Genomic DNA, 21,017 nt, shown 5'->3' with positions numbered 1-21,017 from the left:
GGTAGAAGCCAAGGCTTCCGACCAACCCTGCCGAGAAACAGTCCTGGTTCAGAAAAGTGTGTGGGAAGGTTCCCGGACACTCTATGGCTGCTTTTTTACTGAGGAGGAAACACACGCAAACATGGGGAGAACATACAAAGTCCTTGCAGATGTTGTCCTTGCTGGGATTTGAACCCAGGATCCCAGCGCTGCAAGGCTTCAGTGCTAACCACTAATTCAATGTGCATTCACCCTCTAATATCTAACAGGCTAGAGAAACTTGCACCTACTGCCACTCTATCTTCAGCTCCTTTGTGAGAAAATGTATTTGGGCAGCCACTCAGTCTACCAAATAAAATTCCTGAGAAGGAAATTGGGGATGGCTTTGCTACTGGTACTGGGGGCAGTGCTAATACCATGGCGTCGTACCATAGTTTGTTGGAAATATTCCAGGCTGGTAGGGGGCAAGCAAATTCCCACAGAAAAGTACCAGCAGTAATGTTCAGGCCACATTTTAAGTGCAAGCAGCTTTAGTGGACTTCCTTGGAGAAATGACTCGCAGGGTAGATACAGTTTTCCTCTATGCCAGTCCTTTCACCGAGCTAAATACAACTCTTAGCAAAAAAAGTTGTAGACTGGCTCCGTACCGTCCCTGGCCACATTCACCTGTCCACGTGTTTGTGGTTAGGCGGTCCTTCCCAGTAAGTGCACTGGGGAGGGCACGGGTAATGTTGTGGGACCCGTGCTTGTGGAAGGCGGAGGCGATACAGGGAAATATAGTGGCGGCTGGGGACCGAGTATGGACACCCGGCCGCCGCCGGCATGAGGTTGTGAAAAGCTTCCGCCTCCACGAGCTTAAAAGGCCTTATTTCAAGTGCAAACAGCTGCCCAGAAATCTGTCAGTTTAGTGTTGCGGCCTGTAGGTGGGTGGGTGGCTGGCTGCATACTTGCACTTGCATTCCAAGTAACAGAAAACTAAGCAGATGGTGGCCTCTATCATCATCATGGCCTCACCTCGGCACTATGAACGCTCCTGAAGGAGAATCCAGGGCCCGCCGGAGGAGTCTCCGGTTCTCTGGTGGGCCCATCCAACCCTGCCGAAAATCAGCCCTGGCTAAGAAAAGTGTGGGAGAAGGTTCCCGGACACTCTATGGCTGCTTTTTTTATGTGGATCGGCCATGCTTTTGCATGTTATTTCTCAAAACGCATTACAGATCAGGCCATTGTCCAACTCTGTATTCAAGAAATTAAATGCGCAAAGAAAGATGTGTGTGTGTCAAAGCACCACCGACAAGTGCGAGTTGATGTTGGACGGGCTGCTATTGCTTCTGCAACAAGCTCAATTACAGGACTTCCTGGGAGAAATGACACGCTGGGTAAATACGGTTTCCCTCTATGCCAGTCCTTTCACCGAGCTAAATGCCACTCTCAGCAAAAAAAGTTGTGGACTGGCTCCGTACCGTCCCTGGCCACATTCACCTGTCCACTTGTTTGTGGTTAGGCGGTCCTTCCCAGTAAGTGCACTGGGGAGGGCACGGGTAATGTTGTGGGACCCGTGCTTGTGGAAGACGGAGGCGATACTGGGAAATATAGTGGCGGCTGGGGACCGAGTATGGACACCCATCCGCCGGCATGAGGTTGTGAAAAGCTTCCGCCTCCACGAGCCTAAAAGGCCACATTTCAAGTGAAAGCAGCTGTCAAAAATTTGGCAGTATAGTATTGCAGCTTGTGGGTGGGTGACTGGGTGCATACTTGCACTTGCATTCCAAGGAATGTGGTAGGGACAACTGAACACTGTACTGGGACAAGGACGTGGACGGTGATTGTCTGCAATGACAGGTGCATGGCGGCAGGCATCTTCGCATGCGCCAAGGATCACTTATGATGGGCACACTTTTAAGCAGTGACCTGGGAGTCAGAAATGCTTCCAGAGGTCTTCCACATGCTGTTTTCATGTTTTTTCAGCACTGTATGCATGTGTCTGATGATGTGTCACACACCACATGGCCAGATCAGGTTGTAAAATGTTAAAATGACATTTCCTGGTGAATGCATTTGTCTTGGTTGAAAGCAATTCAAAAGTGCAAAAACGCATCAAAAACGCTACGTGTGAACATAGTCCAAGTAGTGGAGGAGTATTTTTGTTTTTGGTTATTTATTTTGACTTATATACAAGTCATTACCCTGGAAAGGATGTTCCTTAACATATTTGCCAGGAAAATCCATTTTGGCTTCGTTTTTGTATGTTTTATTGTGAGTCCGTAAAAGTGGCGTAATACTCTAACCATGTTGCTGACAACAGTGATCTGGGAGTCAGAAATGCTTCCAGGGGTCTTCCCCATGCTGTTCCCATGTCATTTGAGCAGTGTTCCCATCGATTTGGGCAACTTTTAGGGCCTCTGCAGACCGCCGGGGGGAGCAGCCTGAAAAATGCTCGAGTTTCCCATAGACTTACATTGGGCTCGTTGCTCAGATCGAGCACCCGAGTATTCCAATTTGCTCGACCCGAGCAACGAGTACCCGAGCATTTTAGTGCTCGCTCATCACTAGTCAGAACCACAACCATCTGATGGGAGTCTTTAACTATTTTATCAGTCTTCTTCTAAGCTCCACACAACTGATTTTTGACCACAGACCACATTGGAATTGAAGGTGGAGCTTGCAAAAAAAAAAAATTGTTCAACATTTTTATTGAAACTCAATTACAAATATTTTTTTAGCCCCAAATACACGCATTGAAAAAATTTAAATTGTCCCCATAGTTGGACAACCGTTTTAAATGCATTTCTACTTGGGACCATGTTACTTTAAAATTAGAACTATTGCTTAGTCAATCAGCATACAATTGTTTTTTTTAATGAATCTTTTTTCTGCAGGAGCTCTTATCTCTAGATAAGCAGGTTCGTTCATGGGACGCATATGTTGGCTTGGATATGACTGTGAAAAACCTTGTCACATCTTTACGAGCAGTGACTGACCTACAAAACCCAGCAATTAGGGAAAGACATTGGCACCAGCTAATGATTGCAACAAAGGTCAGTTTTATCTACCATGAGAATTGTAATTGTTTGAGGGAACCTATTATTTGATCATGGTGTCCTATCCACTGCTTCTTTGCGGAAAAACATGTTTTACTGTGAAATGTTTTGGCGTTTCAGAGAAAACATACTTTTGAAAAGATGCTGGTGTTGAAATATCTACTGGGCTGCTCCCCATTGGGCTTCTTGCGGCCTGGCTTGGTTTGATTTGCTGATCTCCTCTGATATGCAAATGGAGAAAGGCTTGTCAATCAAGCCAAGTCTATGGGGACCTCTTGGTTAGGAAAAGTTGGAGGGGACCACACAGCAGGCACTTCTTCTCATGCCTTAAGGCCCCGTCACACTTAGCGACGCTGCAACGATCCCGACAATGATACGACCTGTCAGGAATCGTTGCTGCGTCGCTATGTGGTCGCTGGTGAGCTGTGAAACAGGCAGGCTCACCAAGAATCTTTCCACGATGTCCTGCTCCTGGTTACGAGCCTGCTGAAGCAGGAGCAGGCTGGTAACTATGGTAAACATCGGGTTACTAGGGGCACACGCGCTCCTAGTAACCCGTTGTTTATCATGGTTACTACTCTGCTACAGTGAGCGGGAGGTTACCGCTCACTTTAGCAGGCTCGTAACCATGATAAACAACGGGTTACTAGGAGCGCGTGTGCCCCTAGTAACCCGATGTTTACCATAGTTACCAGTCTAATCGCTGCTCCCGCTGGTCACACACAGCGATGTGTGCTGACCAGCGGGAGAGCAACGACCAAAAAATGGTCCAGGACACTTTGCAACGATCAGCGACCTCACAGCAGGGGCCTGATCGTTGCAAAGTGTCACACATAGCGACATCGCTGGTGAGGTCGCTGTTGCGTGACCAAAACCGTGACACAGCAGCGATCTTGCTAGCGATCTCGCTATGTGAGACGGGGGCTTTACTCTCTAAAACTATGGTTTCTAGAATACATCTCAGTTTTTGATAATGTAACTTGTCGTAAGGAGGGAACCTATTTTTTGTTTTATGCTGCCTGTGGTTTAGGGCAGTATAAAATTTCTAGTAGGTTATTTTTTAATACCAAACTTAGTACTCCCTAATTAAGATGTCATTATGTACAGTGGGTACAGAAAGTATTCAGACCCCTTTAAATTTTTCACTCTTTGTTTCATTGCAGCCATTTGGTAAATTCTAAACAGTTCATTTTTTTCTCATTAAAGTACACTCTGCACCCCATCTTGAATGGAAAAAAACTGAAATGTAGAAATTTTTGCAAATTTATTAAAAAAGAAAAACTGAAATATCACATGGTCATAAGTATTCAGACCCTTTGCTCAGACACTCATATTTAAGTCATATGCTGTCCATTTCCTTGTGATCCTCCTTGAGATGGTTCTACTCCTTCATTGGAGTCCAGCTGTGTTTAATTAAACTGATAGGACTTGATTTGGAAATGCACACACCTGACTATATAAGACCTCACAGCTCACAGTGCATGTCAGACCAAATGAAAATCATGAGCTCAAAGGAACTGCCCAAGGAGCTCAGAGACAGAATTGTGGCAAGGCAAGGTTACAAAAGAATTTCTGCATTACTCAAGGTTCCTAAGAGCACAATGGCTTCCATAATCCTTGGAAGCCATTGGAAGTTTGGGACCACTAGAAGTCTTCCGAGACCTGGCTGTCCAGCCAAACTGAGCAATCATGGGAGAAAAGCCTTGGTGAGAGACGTGAAGAAGAACCCCAAGATCACTGTGGCTGAGCTCCAGAGATGCATTAGGGAGATGGGAGAAAGTTCCACAAAGTCAACTATCACTGCAGCGCTCCACCAGTCGGGCCTTTATGGCAAAGTGGCCCGACGGAAGCCTCTCCTCAGTGCAAGACATATGAAAGCCCGCATAGAGTTTGCTTAAAAACACATGAAGGACTCCCAGACTATGAGAAATAAGATTCTCTGGTCTGATGAGACGAAGATAGAACTTTTTGGTGATAATTCTAAGCGATATGTGTGGAGAAAACCAGGCACTGCTCATCACCTGCCCAATACAATCCTAACAGTGAAACATGGTGGTGGCAGCATCATGCTATGCGGGTGTTTTTCAGCTGCAGGGACAGGATAACTGGTTGCAATTGAAGGAAACATGAATGCGGCCAAGTACAGAGATATCCTGGAAGAAAACCTCTTCCAGAGTGCTCTGGACCTCAGACTTGGCCAACAAGACAATGACCCTAAGCACACAGCTAAAATAACAAAGGAGTGGCTCCAGAACAACTCTGTGACCATTCTTGACTGGCCCAGCCACAGCCCTGACCTAAACCCAATTGAGCATCTCTGGAGAGACCTGAAAATGGCTGTCCACTAACGTTCACCATCCAACCTGACAGAACTGGAGAGGATCTGCAAGGAAGAATGGAAGAGGATCCCCAAATCCAGGTGTGAAAAACTTGTTGCATCATTCCCAAGACTCATGGCTGTACTAGCTCAAAAGGGTGCTTCTACTCAATACTGAGCAAAGGGTCTGAATACTTATGACCATGTGATATTTCAGTTTTTCCTTTTTAATAAATTTGCAAAAATTTCTACATTTCAATTTTTTTTCAGTCAAGATGGGGTGCAGAGTGTACTTTAATGAGAAAAAAAATTAACTTTTTAGAATTTACCAAATGGCTGCAATGAAACAAAGAGTGAAACATTTAATGGGGTCTGAATACTTTCCATACCCACTGTAATTGACTACCACACCAATCAACTAATACTTTTCCCTCTTCCCTCCTTGAAGGATATTTTTCATTAGAAAAAGATGACGACATACATATACAGTGATCAGCCATAACATTATTACCATCTGCCTAATATTTTGTAGGTTCACCTCATGCACTAAAATTACTCCGAGCCATTGAGGCGTTGACTCCACCCGATCTCTGAATATGTCCTGTGGTGCCATCAAAACATTAGGTGCAGACCTTTTAGGTCCTGTAAGTTGGCATGTGGAGCCTTCTTTGATCTGGCTTAGATACTGCATTAATTAAAAACTGGGAAATTTGGAGGCAAAGTCAACCCACCGAGCTCTTTCATATGTCCCTCAAGCCATTATTTAACAATTTTTGCAACGTTGGACGGGGGCATTATCCTGATGAAAGAGGACACTGCCATTAGGGAATATTATTGCCATGAAGGAAGGTGTTTGTAATGTTTAGATAGATGGTTTGTGTCAAAGGAACATGAATGCCAAGGTCAATGGTTTCCCAGCAGAACATTGCCTGAAGCATCACGCTGCCTCCCTCACTTGTCTTTATAGAGCATTCTGCTGCTAAAGCTTTCATAGGTAAGTGACACATGCACTCTGCCATCCACATGACGTAAAAAAAATGTGATTCACCTTCTTCCATTGCTCCATTATCCAGTTCTGATGCTTAAATAGACATTGTAAGCACTTTCGGCAGTGGACATCATAGTACTCTGATCTGTTTCTGGCTACAGAGTCCCATACTTAATAAACTGTGATATACTGTGTGTTCGGATACCTTTCTTTCACACTACGCTTTAACTTTTCCATCAATTAGTCACTCTTTTTTGGGATCGGACTAGTCTTGGCTCAACACATGTATCATTGAATCCTGTCTCTTGTTGGACCTGTTTTAGTAGGTCCTAACCACTTCATACCATGAAGAATCCCACAAGACCTGCCGTTTCTGAGATGCTCTGACACAGTTATCAATTTGGTCACTGTCAGATTTGCTCAGATCCTTACACTTGCTGCCTAATATAGCCCACCATTAGACAGCTGCCAGTCTTACTTCACCTGTCATGGGTTTAATGCTATAGCTGATTGATGTAAACATATGTAAAATAGACATATTAGAATACACTGTTGATCATTATTTAAGTTGTTTTACTAGTGAATTTGCTTATTGATTATGTATAATTTTCATGATTTTTCCTGTTAGGTCCAGTTCTCAATGACTGACCAAACCATACTATCAGACTTACTTGCACTACAGCTGCATAAGGTGGAGGATGAAGTCAGGAACATTGTGGACAAAGCTGTGAAAGAAATGGGTACCGAGAAAGTAAGTCAACAGCGACACAATTTAATCTAGGAAATAATTCACCAAAAATGCGTTTAATAATAGCCATTCTTCTAATTATCAGATACTTACAGAAATTAGCCAGACCTGGACTACTCTGGAGTTTTCCTATGAAAAGCATCATCTCACAGAAACGCCCCTGATAAAGACCGACGAGCAGCTTTTTGAGACTTTGGACAGTAACCAGGTTAGTTTTTGAATTATGGCCAGAAATGACATCACTAAACTTACAGATGGATCAGAAAAAGTAACTTTTGCTGATAGATGTAAAATACTATATGAATCTTTAACTTATTTCCTTATATGTTGCATCCTTCATCACGTGTTCTGTCCATTATTTAGGTGCAACTACAGGCAATTATGCAAAGCAAATATGTGGAATATTTTATCGAACAAGTATCCAGTTGGCAGAGAAGGCTGAACCTGGCAGACTCGGTGATTTACATTTGGATGGAAGTCCAGCGCACTTGGTCTCATCTAGAAAGCATTTTTATCGGCTCTGAAGACATCAGAAACCAGCTACCAGAAGATGCCAAGCGATTTGATGGAGTAGATACAGACTTTAAAGTAATTTCTTCTTCCTTCTTAAAAACCAGAATGGATTACAGTTAAACATGAATTATTTTTTTTACAGCAATACAGTTAATATTATGGTCTAGTTGCACATTATAAGGTGAACACTTTGGTGGTATAAGGAATAACGTAATCCCCTCCCCCACTACAGATAGTAGAGGACAAGGTAAATGGCACCTATGGCCTGCATTCTTCATGGAAACACAGTGGGCTCATCATATGGGCTGTGGGTTGGGTGGCCGTTGTTCTCCACATAAGTGCAAGTCTCCTATCTTGTGGATATGCCAAAAATACATAAGTCGGAATATGCTGTACCTTTAACTGTTCTGCAATAGAACCAATGAATTTGTTACCTATCTATTTAAAGGGAATCTGGCACCAGCTTTTACTACGTAATCTGAGAGCAGCATAATGTAAGGGCAGAGAACCTGATTCTAGCAGTGTATCCCTTACTGGGCTGCTTGCTGCAGTGTTGATAAAATCACTGTTTTATCAGCAGGAGATTATCACTAGAGGACTAATTGGCTTGCTGCTATGTAGTCCAACCACGCCCCCAGCACTGATTGGCAGCTTTCTACAGTGGTGGAGGCGGGGTAATACTGAGCTCATCATTCAGAGAACTGCTAGATCCACAGCTGATAAAATAGGGATTTAATCAAAACTGCAGCAAGCAGTAAAGTAAGTGATTCATCGCTGGAATCAGGGTCTCAGCCCTACTTCATGGGGCTCGCAGATGGAGTAGCAAAAACCTGGTGACAGATACTTTTTTCTTTATTACTCCTGGAATGTAGATAGGGTAAGTTCAGTTCCCCCTCACTGAAATGAACAGCCGCAATGGGAAACAGGTTCACGGGAGCAGTGCGGGAGAGTCAGTCCTAAGGAACAATACAAAAAAGTGGTGATTCCAGCACTCGGGGTGTTTCTAATAAAAACAATATAGTTTATTCAAAAGATATTTTTTAAAGGAAAAGTGGGAATGCAATATAGAATACATAATGGTAAAAAATGGGAGCATTTACACATTTTGAACCATTGCACCGTGGTTCTTAGTCATAATGGATCCAATAATTAGTCAATTAATCAATCCATTTTGACTAAGAACCAGGGATTAATGGTTTGAAATTCATAAATGCTCCGATGTTATTACCATTATGTATACTATATTGCATTCCCATTTTTACTCTTAAAATATCTTTAGAATAAACTATATTGTTTTTTTTTTATTAGAAACAACCTGAGCGCTGGAACTACTACTTAAACTATTATAGTAGCAATAGTATCATGTAAATGTGGTATTTCCATCAGAAATAAAATTGCATACTGTAAATTCTATCTTTCTATTGCACAAACACCTTGCCAAGAGCATAGAAAAATTAGTGCATTTTGAGATTTTTTGTAACACATTTTGTGGTGTTCTTTGAAGGAATTAATGTTTGAAACAGAGAAAATAAGAAATGTCCTGGATGCAACAAATCGTCCCAAGCTGTATGAAACTCTTGACGAATTACAGATGAGGTAAAATCAATTATTTTGATGTACATATGTATAATTTGGAGGTAGATTAGGCATCCTTTGGGTTTTCTTACTTCTCCTAAAGTACTTAAAGCATTCTTTTTATTTCACTATCTCTTAGCCATTAGTGAATTATGTTCAGTGGAACCATTAATACTTACTGATTGCTGTCTTCTGCTGTTTCCAGCACAGCTCCATTCCTCCCCTGTATTATGTGACTGCAGTTGTGATCAGCCTGCGCACACAGCATTTATGTTTTGGACTGGAAGTCGCTTGCTCAATGTGATTCTATGAGACTCAGAACAAGGCTCTCACAGACTTATATTCAGGCCACGGCCGCACTATCAGTATTTGGTCAGTATTCAGTCAGTATTTTTTCTCAGGAGTGGGAGCCAAAACCAGGAGTGGGTGATGAATGCTGAATTGGTGACTTGTTTCTATTATACCTTTTCTCTGATTGTTCCTCACCTGGTTTTGGCTCCCACTCCTGAGAAAAAATACTGACCAAATACTGATAGTGGGACATGCCCTAAGAGAAGAACTGACTGTTCATTGTGTGATCCAGCAAGAAAGAGGTGCGGTGATATGATGCAGGAGAGGAATGGAGCAGCGCTGGAATCGGCAAAAGACCACAACCAGTAAGTATTGTAATCACACACCGAATATGTATTATTGATGGACAACAAATGCTGAAATTAAAAAAAATGTTGCATTGTGACTTCATGTGTCTTTCCTGTATTTTTGATGGATAGTGCTGTTTGCCTTTCTGTTCTTGTTGTCAAAAGTACTGTACCCCTGATAAATCCCAATAAAGGAGTAACTAGGAAATTCCATATGTATCTCCTTTATAAACAAAAGTCATGACACTGGTGTGAACTGGGCCTTAGAACAACATTAGTTTAATAGATAATTCAACTAAAACATATTGATTGTCCGGCTTATTTGTATCTATCTTTTAATCACTATACAATGTATGGTGCTGTGTTTTTTTTTCTATGTTGAGCTGCATTTTATGTGATTGTCAGAGTTTATGATCAATTCTGACTCGCCTGCAATCCCCCTTTTTTTCCAGACTATCTTTGTGTGAGAAAGCTTTATCCCAGTATTTGGAAACTAAGCGTTTGGCTTTTCCTCGTTTTTACTTTGTGTCCTCTGCAGATTTGCTGGATATTCTTTCTAAAGGAAGTCAGCCAAAACAGGTACTGTATGTTCTGTACTTATGTATGGTTCAATGGGCTTGTTACAATGACCCAGCTAAGCGCTGAGCTGCTGATAATCACTATTATGGGAATTGTATATATGTCAAGTGTCGGTCTGGGATGCCAAGGGCCCACCAGTAACCAACTCCAGGGCCCCACTTCTCAGCTACATGCAAATGTGACGTTATCCTCAATCGCAAATTTGTATAACAGTGAACTGGGTAGATTGTTAAATGAATAAGATGTCGGCTTTGTCTGTACATAGTGATTCAAGTATATTGTGCCAAGTGCTGATCCATATAAGAGGGTGGTGGCCCACCGGAGGATTCTCCTGTTCTCCGATGGGCCAGTCCAAGCCTGTATATGTCCCTTATATCACATTTCTATTTATGAAAAAAATAATATAGGTATATCCATTATTTAATAGTTATCCATTGCTTAAAGGGGTTGGCCACTTTATCTTCATTTTAACAGATGTGCTGAGGAGATGATTTTGTGGCACTTACTAATATATAAGTATTAAAGGTTCTCCTCCTATTTTGTAAGAGTAGCCTTCATCACGGACTGCACAGACAACAAAATGGCTGCTGATGGAGGAACATGTGACCAGATCTGTCCATTAGCCTCCTCCAATTAAAAATCACGCCACCTTGAAAAGTTGCTTTGCAGTTGCAGAAGGCTGGGGGACTGATCCGGTCACATGCTCCTCCACCAGCAGACATTTTATGGACAGAAATTTTATGAACAGATGTTATTTTCAGAAATTCCTGCAAAAAAAACTGTCACATGTGAGTGTACCCTTATGGGTATGTTCACACAAGTCAGATATGCAACAGGTTTTCCACCTGGATTCCCTGGGTGGAAAATCAGCTTTGTAATAAAGTACCAGTACTGTGAATGGGATTTCATGTTATCACAGCCGCACGCTGGGTAGAAAATCTGCAGCATACATTGACCATCACTGTGGACTTCGTAGTATGTCAATGTATTATCACCTCAGATTTCATCCCTTTTGTCATGTGGATTTTGCTGCATTTCTGTTGCAAAAATCACAGCAATATACAGTTATTGATATAAAGTCGTTCTTATATGCATCTGCATGTAAAAACAATTTTCTGGTCCTTAGGGCCTGGTGAGACTTAGAGCGACTGACATCAAACTTCTATAATAAGGATCAGTCATGTCTCCTGTCTTATAGAGCAATGAAAAGGATCCTTTAGTGGATTGTATTGTTCCTCTCTGTGTCAGTGACACGGCTGCCAATGATGATGAGTCTCCTTCAGGTTCTGGCATCTGCCCTAATGTGGCAACCTACAGTATATGAGGACTAAAGACCTGTTTTATTCTTCTGCTCTCCAGCCAGTTAATTACACACGAGATTTACACTGTGCCACCACAAACAGACAATATGGTTGTTGTAACAATGCTACTCACATGTGAGCTAGCTGAGGTATCACAGGAACTGTTTCTATTTAAAGTCTGGATGGTTTATTGCAATCCTCATAAACCACATCACAGGAAATTCAAATACAGCCTTTCTCCAGCACAAAATAAAATGTAAAGCAACACGTCAATACAATTGTGCTGGTTAGCCCGCCTGGATTAGAGTCCAGCTTCTGAGTCCTTTTGCAAAGGCACTCAGTCCAGGAGATCTGCATACCTCCACACGCACAGACATCTATGAGACAAACAGGTCTCAATTTACAAAGTGAATCATACCCGGGGTGGAGAAATGGTGAGCAGCCATCTCTCTCAACTTTTCAGCTGTCTAGACACAGTTTGTTGGTTTGAGAACTATCTGTACTCCATCTGTTCAGAAATGAAGGGTAAGACGGTCTGAATCCAAAGCTTATACTGCACAGGATTTCTGTTTTACCTTTTATGATACTGACTTGAAATTTTTTCTGCAGTAATATTTCATAGGATTGATACCTCTTTAATTGAAGTCAACAGACAATGTAAATGATATATAAAATATATCTTAGCAAGCTACACACTTCATGCTGTTTATCTTAGAGAGCCTATCAGCACAAAATGACTGTTCAAATCAAGCACAAGTGCTCAGTGCACCCTTTGCATGGCCAAACAGTTCACTGTGTCTTCGCTCCTACTTGTTTTCTATCTCCCTTTTCCTCTGATTCTTATAAAGCCAGAGCTCTCAATCAAGAGAAAGGGAGACAGAAAAAATGCCAAACAAGTAGGCTGGATGGTGCCTTCAACTGTTTGACCACATCAAGGGTACATCAGAAGCCTGTGCTTGGTTTGAACAGTCATTTTGTGTTGAATGACAAACTCTCTTTATACAGATAGAAACACAATAGGGAAGACTGAATATGCCAGTCTAATTTTTTTACAGTGTGAACTTAGACAAAGGCAGTCTAAAATTGTGCCAAATATTTTAAGGTGGGTCATGTTATCTGATATGTTTGGTGCATCTTTAGATTGTCTAGTCTATGTTCACACCATGTGTTAGTTGGCTTACTTTGTGATAATATACATGAAAGTTTTGGTGTAAATTTGGAGTAAAAATATTTAAAACAATTTATAAATGTGGTTCAAGGCAACTTCGTCAGATTTGAGGTAAATTGCGCCAGAAATCTGCTGTATTTAACTTAGGGAATCTTCCCTAATGAATATCACTCATTATTTGGGCAGTGCAAGGTCTACATTACATGGGGTTAATATTTAATGATTGAACTCATGCGCAAACTAAAATATATTTACTTTTCTAACCATTATGTATCCCTTTATCATTTTGTGTTATTATGGGCCAAGATCATATTTCTCTCCAACCTCTACACCAATGTCTCTACCATGTTCCAGCCATTGAACTGGTTGCCCATCCCTTACAGAGTCAACGACTTATCACTCTCACCCACAAAGCTCTCCGCAGTTCTGCACCACCCTACATCTCCCTCATCTCTGTCTATCACCCTACCCGTGCCCTCTGTTCTGGTAATGACCTAAGACTAACATCCTCAATAATCCGAACCTCTCACTCATGTCTCCAAGACTTCTCACATGCTGTTCCACTTCTCTGGAGCACTACCCAGGACAATTCGATTAATTCCCAATACCCACAGTTTTAAGCGTGTCCTAAAAATGCACTTCTTTAGACTGTCCTATCATCTAAACTAACTGATGTAACTATCCTCGTTTTGCATCTGTTCACACACCCTCCATGCACTTCATAGCCCTCTGTGTCTGTACTGTACACATACTGTCTGGTGACCGGTTCATGCAGCGCTATGTAAATACCCTATTTATTACATTGATGGCTGTACTTGTTACCATTTACCTTTCTTGTCCCCCCTATTTCTTCATAGATTGTGAGCAGCAGAACCCTCACTCCTCTTAGTATCTGTTGAACTGTGTTATTCTGTTATATCTTTATTGTTTGCACAAGTTCCCTCTACAATGTAAAGTGCTGCGGAATATGTTGGCGCTATAGAAATAAAAATTGTTATTGTTAATAATAATAACACTATTATTATTATTATGGTCTGTTAGATCTTTGGTTGAAGTGAAATATTTTGCCAATACATACATTTTGTGACACATATAGCAGATGAGCAAAGATAATTGCTGGAATGAACAACTTTATGAAAACTGACAAAGACACAAGACCTCAGAGCTGACTAAGGGAAAAGGAGATTTCACCGTCCATAGAAATAAGTCACATTTTATCTTTGCACCACACTGTATGGTGGACAGTTAAATGAATACAATCCTATCTTTAGTTTTAAAGCTAAATTTTGCAGACTAGACACTTTTATTTTTTGTAAAGTGTCTAACAATGGGGCATGTCTGTCAGTTGTAAAATGTTCCAGATTTACTAATAGTGTGCGTCATTATTTTGGTGCACAATACTAGTGTAATGTAAGCAAGCCAGGATGCGGCATAAATATAGGTGTAAGCACAATGTATAAAATATAGAAAGTGTGTGCTGTGATAAGTGTGACGCAGCTTCTGCCTGTCTTGTTTATTTTTATGCAAAGTTGAAACCAGTATTTAATAAAGTATTTCCTATCCACGCCAAAGAGGATACTTTGCTGATTACTGGGAGTGCTGAAGTGTTCTGTATGAATGGAGTGATCACCAGGCCATGTATTGTCTATAGCAGAGGTCCCCAACCGCCGGTCCGCGGACCAGGACCGGGCCGTTGGGGTTTTTCAGCCAGTCCGCGGCGCTGCTGACAGTTGTAGAGGATCAGCAGGGAGAAAGCCAGCATGTGATCAGTAACCTATAAGAAAAGAGGAGGAGGGACTGGCAGTGAATAGATAATTAGCCATGCGGCCCTACTCGCAGAATGTGCTCAGGCAGGAGCAGGGACAAGCAGGTCATGTGTGTCCAGCGCTCCTTCCCCTCCTGCTAGCTGCGAGTTGGAGGGGGAGGGGCTCTGGATGCTAATGGGCAGCTAGATATGACGTCAGGTGTCCCACCCTTATGACTCCTGTAGCTGTGTTCTGGTGTCGTGCGGCCCAGCAGCAGATTTTCTGGTTAAAGTGAAAAAAGCAAATAACAGTGAAAATTCATAGCAGCAGTGGCTGTGTCCAGTAGCAGCAGTAGTGGTCATCATCATCAGATGGGACCTAGATGGGACCGTCTTGTTGCAGGAAAACAAGCCCAGTGCTCCCACTGATCCAGGGAAACAAGCCTGGTGCTCCCACTCATTCTGAACCTATGGTAAGTTGAATCACATTCTCATTATAAATGTCATAATTATATGATAAGTATGCACTAAGCTCCACCCCTCCATAACCCCACCCACATATGACCAAGGCCGTTGATATTCAGGTCAGACTCCACACATAAGACCTCAGGAGTGGACCTGGATGTCTGACCTATGTACCATCCTGACAAACTTTGAGGAGTTCACCAGGATGGTGAGTGGCGATGACGCCATCATTAGCATCAGCATCCCACTTGTCTGTCTTTTGCAACGCTCTCTGCAGAGAATTAAAGAGGAGGCATTGCAGCTAGAGTATGGTGAGATGGATCAAGAAGCCGTAGCGGGCGATTACACACAGCCCAGCCTCATCTCATCCCAACGTGCATTGGGGGACAATGAGGGAGAGGAGGAGGAGGAAGAGGAAGAACAGGAGCTGGTATCATGCGCTGTAGACGGTAGTACCTGTACAACTGTCATACCGTCGGTTCAGCGTGGGTGGCAGGAGGACAGGGGAGAGGAGGAGAGCATGGTCAGTCGTCATCTTGGTGAGGACACGGAAGTCTTGCCCATTACCAGTCTGGCATGCATGGCTGTCTTTATGTTACGCTGCCTTAATTGTGACCCTCACGTTGTCAAAATGTTGGGTGACAGTCATTACTGGTTGGTGACACTTTCAGACCCCCGTTACAAGGAGAACTTTCATTCTATTATTCCTGAGGTGGAGAGGTCTACAAAAATGGGGCAGTACCAGAAAGCCCTTGCTGCAGAACTGTTAAAAAAATTCCCATCTGAACACGCTAGCGGTAGAGGTCACAGTTCGTTGCCCAACAAGGCGTAGAGGCAAGAGAGACGCAACTCCAATCCAGCAGAGGCAGGGGAACACTGTCAACGTTTTGGGACAGTTTTCTGAGACCCGCCCAGCATACAGGCCCTGAGGCGCGGGGTACTCTCACAAGGAGTAGAAAGTTTCAGAAGATGGTGAAGGAGTACCTTGCTGACCGTACCAGCGTCCTCCGTGATTCCTCTGTGCCTTTTAATTATTGGGTATCCAAGCTGGACACTTGGAATGAACTCGCTCTGTACGCCTTGGAGGTCCTGGCCTGCCCTGCCGCTAGTGTGTTATCGGAGCGTGTTTTTAGTGCCGCTGGGAGAATTATAACTGATAAGCACACTCGCCTGTCAACTGACAATGCTGACAAGCTGACCCTTATCAAAATGAACAAGGGCTGGATTGGGCCAGACTTCTCATCACCACCAAATGACAGCAGAGTAACATAAAGTCAAATCCACTGTGTTATTTCGGGAGGTGTATTCCCATGCACCGCTTCACACCCACTCCTCCTAATTTTAGTCAGCTTTTTCTTTTCACTGCATAGGCGACCCACTCCCCAATAATGGGTAGAAGGATTTTAGTACGCTGTAATCCACGTCTGTTTCAAGGGGCATTGCAGTTCCTTATAATTTTTGGAAAGCCTTCCATTCACTGCTTAGGCCAACAGTGTACAGGAGACCCAGTTGCTATAAATGGAAAAAACTGTTTAGTTAAGGCCCTCTGACCTCCATGTCACTTCCAAGGGGCATTGGAGTGCTTCGAAATTTTTGGTAGGCATTGCACTCACTGTATGCCCTATAATTGTGTAGCTGAACCACTCCTTTTGGTACAGAAACATTTCCTACAAGACATGTGTGGTTGACTTGCCTGATATTTATGTGAATGGTCCCTGTTCCTCCTGCTCTTTCTCCTTTGCCACCAGCTCATCCATCATTCATCACCTGAAGCTTTGTTTTAACGGGAGTCATAGAACTGGGATAGTAGCAGGAAAACATCCAGCAATCCTCGGAGGAGGTAGGATATGCGCCAAAACGCTGACCACCTCAAGCCTAGCCCCTACTACATACATGCGCTTGCATTCCAAGGAACAGAAAGCTAAGGAGATGGTTGGCCTCATGATCATGAATAATTTACTCGTTGTGTAGGAGGCCGACCACTGCTGCTGTCTACCTTCTGAACTTTGTGTTGAAGCATGATTGACCCAGGACCCACAATCCTCTATGTCTGGAGGACGTGCTGCATCCCAGTGTCCAACTGTGTCCCTGCTTCCACAATATTAACCCAGTGTGAAGGCGTCAGTGAGATGGACCATCCCTAGCCACATTCACTTGTCCATGTGTTTGTGGTTAGGCTGTCCTTCCCACTAAATGCACTGGGGAGGGCACAGGTAATGTTTTGGTATGCGCGCTTGTGTATAAGGCGCACCGGCTGGGGACTGTTTATGGACACCCGGCCGCCCCCAGGCGGCTGGGGACCGAGTGTGGACACCCGGCCGCCGGGCGGCTGGGGACTTAGTATGGATACCAGGCCGCTGACGCACCCATGACATGGTGGCCGGCATCTGCCTCCACAAGCCTAAAAGGCCTCATTTCAAGTGCAAGCAAGCTAGCCGTATGGTATTGCAACCTGGGGGAGGGTGGGTGGCAGGCTGCACACTTACGCTTGTGTAGCACCCTGAGGATTCGGCTGCTGCAGGGGTATTGCACCTCAGCCAGAGGTGTGATATTCCACTCCCGGGTAAGGATGGAGTGTGGAACTGAGCTCAGTTAGCTGCATGCACTACACACATCCCATTTCCGGAGGACAGACCAATGGTACTCCCACTTAATAATGTGCAGGTACGACCGAGTCTGTCCTTGGCTGGAGTGGGAGGGGGGTGGTACATCCCAGTAGTGTAGGGGCAGATAGGGGGAGCAGCCTGGGTAAAGTTAGGAGCTCATTGGGTGCTGGTCACCTGAGCTCACACATAGAGGGAGTATTTAAGGTGGGCACCATCTAAGATCAGGGTCAGTCTGTGAGAAGTCAGTCAGTAAGTCTTTGCAGAGGAGTGGAAGAGAGCAGAGGAGCAGAGCAGCCCCAGAGCCAAGAGAGAGAGAGGAGAAAGAAAGACCCAGAGGGGGAGAAAGAAGGAACTCCAAGAGCCCAAATTAGACCAGAGGGTGAAGAGTTGGCAACAGGGTACCGGATCCCAAGCTGGCAGAGGCTACAGCACACCTTAGCCAGGAACCGGAGGCCGTGGGCAGAATCTGCCACGGCCACCCACTATATCCACCCGGAAGGCAGACCACGCATAGGGTCAGGGAACCCAGAGGCAAGGGTTCGCCAACAAGAGGCCCGAGGGAGCCGGACATAGGTGGATCCCTGGTGGGGAAGGCCAGAGACGAGGACAGGACAGAAAGGGAGCTCAGAACCACGCTCCAGAACTACTTGGGGGTTGGCCGAGTCCAGGACCTGGTGGACGCAGCACGGCTCGGGTGGTCACTCAAGGCCGGAGTGACCGGTACAAGAACAGCAGTAAGTAAAGAACCCTGAACTGCACAACCCGACTCTGACTCTCATTACCATCTTCCCTGCACTTCCACAACCACCATCCTCTGCACCTGACCCCCTGAGGCTATACCCTTCCCGTTGCGGGTTATACCACCTAAGCTGCACAAACACCATCAGCCTCAGCGGACCCTGCTGCAGCGGCGGCCGTAGTGACCGCAATTCAACGGGTGGCGTAGTCGACATAAAGAACTTTAGTAACATCAGTAAGGACTGCCACACACTGAGCTTGACACCCTGGGCACGGACCGGGTCACAGCCACTCGGAGACTACAACCCCCATCTGATCCGGCTCCGGGTATCCCCAACAACACTGGCCCAGGGGGCGCTGTTGACTTTGGCGTAGTCGGCAGGATTACGTGCCCACAACAACCGGGTACTGCGTGTCTGAAGAAAAGTACATCGTTACCTTAAAAAGAAGTCTCCTGCCGGTTCCGGAGGGTCCCCGCCATCGGGCCCCATCACAGGTCGTTTCCCGCCGGTTGTCCGCCATTTGCAGCTTTTTCCCGCCATCCATGGAGTTTCCCGCCACTGGGAGACGATTCCCGCCATTTCCGAAGATTTCCCGCCTTGGGGGAGCGGACGCCATTATGGGCGTGCCAGAGGGTGGCAAAAGGCCACCTCCCATCGTGGGCCAGGTCGAAGAATGGCGCCAAAAGCGGAAACCGCGCCCACCAACAGAGACTGTGATGCTGGAAGTGTCCATCAGCGTGAGAGAACTGCCCCTGGAACTGACAATCACTAAGTTGCCCCGGGACCATCCTCAATGTGGGCGGAGACAGAACAAGAGAGCAAAGATGGGTGTCGCCTGGAGCAGTCTGGAGAGAGCGCACCCGGAGACAAGACGTCTGGAAGAGAGTCCAGAGAAAGCCTACCCGGAGATGGAGGGAGAGCCAGGCAGCACCGACCCAGTGGTCAGGAGCCTGATGCGGGCCGCCACTCCAGGCAGCACCGACCCAGTGGTCAGGAGCCTGTTGCCGGTCGCCATTCCAGAAGGCCGGCTGGAGACAACGGGAGGAGAGCAGAGCAGCACCGACCCGTTGGTCAGGAGCCTGCTAGAAGCAACGACCCCACTAGGCTTAGTGGAGGTCTTGGCACAGCTCCCCCGAGATCGGGAGTGTGCACAGACTGCGCTGGAGGGCCTCGCACGGAGGATGGCCCGGGTGCAGCGAGAGACGTTAGCAGAATGGAGCCGTGAGATGGCCCAGCAGACAAGAACCCGTCAGCGGAGCACGCCACCCGAGACGAGGAGACAGACCGCCTCTGAGGATGGCGCAGGAGGACTGAAGGCCGGAGATGGCGCCGAGAAGGGAGCCGAACGAAAGGAGGCAGGTAAAGGGGACGTCTCTACCCCAAACAGGGAAACCGCGTGCCTGCCCCAGCTCCCCGTCGCAGAGCCCGAAGTACCCCCTGCCGTGCCCGTCGCTGCAACGTCACCGCCGCAGACTGGGCCTCAAACGGAAGCCGCGACCCCTGTGACGTCACACGCCTCGACCCCGAGCGTGGCCAAGCAGGAAGTACCATCGGCCTGGTCGCAAGGCCTAGTACCCCCGGGCGCCGCAATACCAACAGCGCCCCCTACCTCCGCGGAGCCCCCGGCCTGGTCGCAGGGCCGAGTAACCACGGGCGCCGCCGTTCTTACGGTGCCCTTTTCCTTTAGCGTGCCCCAAGCCTGGTCGCAAGGCCTGGTTAACCCGGGCGCCGCTACCACCACGGCGCCCATAACACCTAAAGTACCGCACCTGGGTGAGGACCTGTTCGCCCAGCATACGTGCCCGGATGGGCAGCCCTTCGTATGGCCCCAGGAATACATCCAGCTGGAGCTGCAAAAAGCAAGGGCCATGTGCGAACCCCTGATCCCGGCTCCAAAGCCCATGAAAAGGATCTCGCCCCCGCTAGAAGAGACCCAGTTTGAGTGGGATCCCACCGGAGAAGACCTCATGGGGTTCACTCAGGAGACTCGGGCAGCCGCAGCGGAGCGTGCAGAGTGCTGCCGCCAGCAGCTCGAGGTCTTTGAGAGGGAGCGGAGAGAGAGGCGGGTCCGGGAACAACAAGCCCAAATAAGGAGCGCGGAGCAGAAGAGCCGGACCAGGAGAAACCCCCGTGCAGCGCATGGTCCCCGTACCATCGGGACTGTGATAAAGTTCAATCTGCAGCATGGGTGGGGTTTCATCAGGGATCACCGCACCCCAGGCGACGTCTTCGTGACCAGGAGAGACGTTGAGTCCCACCTACCGGAGGGACACAGAGGTCGTGACCTGTATTTAGGGGACGAGGTCACCTTCACCCGGCACAAGTGTGCCAAAGGACCCTACGCCCTCCATGTGCATCGCCTGACGGAGGAGGAGCTGCGGTGTGAGGAGGAGCAAGAGGACCCGGACGGGTCTGAAACTGAAACTGTCCACAAAGAAGGAGCAGGAGGACGCCGTCGTTGAAGTACGGTAGTGAAGAGACTGTATAAAGTTACCCGTCAGGGTATAAGAACTGTTACTGCTGCTAGTTAAAATATAGTCCCCGTTGGGACCAGCAAGAGTGAACTGTTCCAGTGTGTCCCATTTCCCCACTGACCGAGGACTGAGAGCGGTCATCCC

The 21,017-nt window shown here is 45.9% G+C and overlaps 1 protein-coding gene across 1 annotated transcript in view; it reads left to right on the top strand.

Moving 5' to 3' along the window:
- The window catches only part of DNAH11 (dynein axonemal heavy chain 11), a 481,578-nt gene that overhangs the window by 197,015 nt on the left and 263,546 nt on the right, over positions 1-21,017 (top strand). Inside the window, exons 24-29 of the mRNA XM_073677778.1 lie at positions 2,856-3,014; positions 6,951-7,073; positions 7,156-7,278; positions 7,434-7,658; positions 9,088-9,179; positions 10,249-10,375. Of these exons, the coding sequence (XP_073533879.1) occupies positions 2,856-3,014; positions 6,951-7,073; positions 7,156-7,278; positions 7,434-7,658; positions 9,088-9,179; positions 10,249-10,375 (849 nt within the window). The remainder of the gene's footprint in view (positions 1-2,855; positions 3,015-6,950; positions 7,074-7,155; positions 7,279-7,433; positions 7,659-9,087; positions 9,180-10,248; positions 10,376-21,017) is intronic.

This window comes from Phyllobates terribilis, unplaced genomic scaffold (genome assembly GCF_046119375.1).
Source record: "Phyllobates terribilis strain yellow unplaced genomic scaffold, ASM4611937v1 Scaffold_4__5_contigs__length_816908805, whole genome shotgun sequence".
NCBI lineage: Eukaryota > Metazoa > Chordata > Amphibia > Anura > Dendrobatidae > Phyllobates > Phyllobates terribilis.
This window is presented reverse-complemented; position numbering and strand designations above follow the sequence as displayed.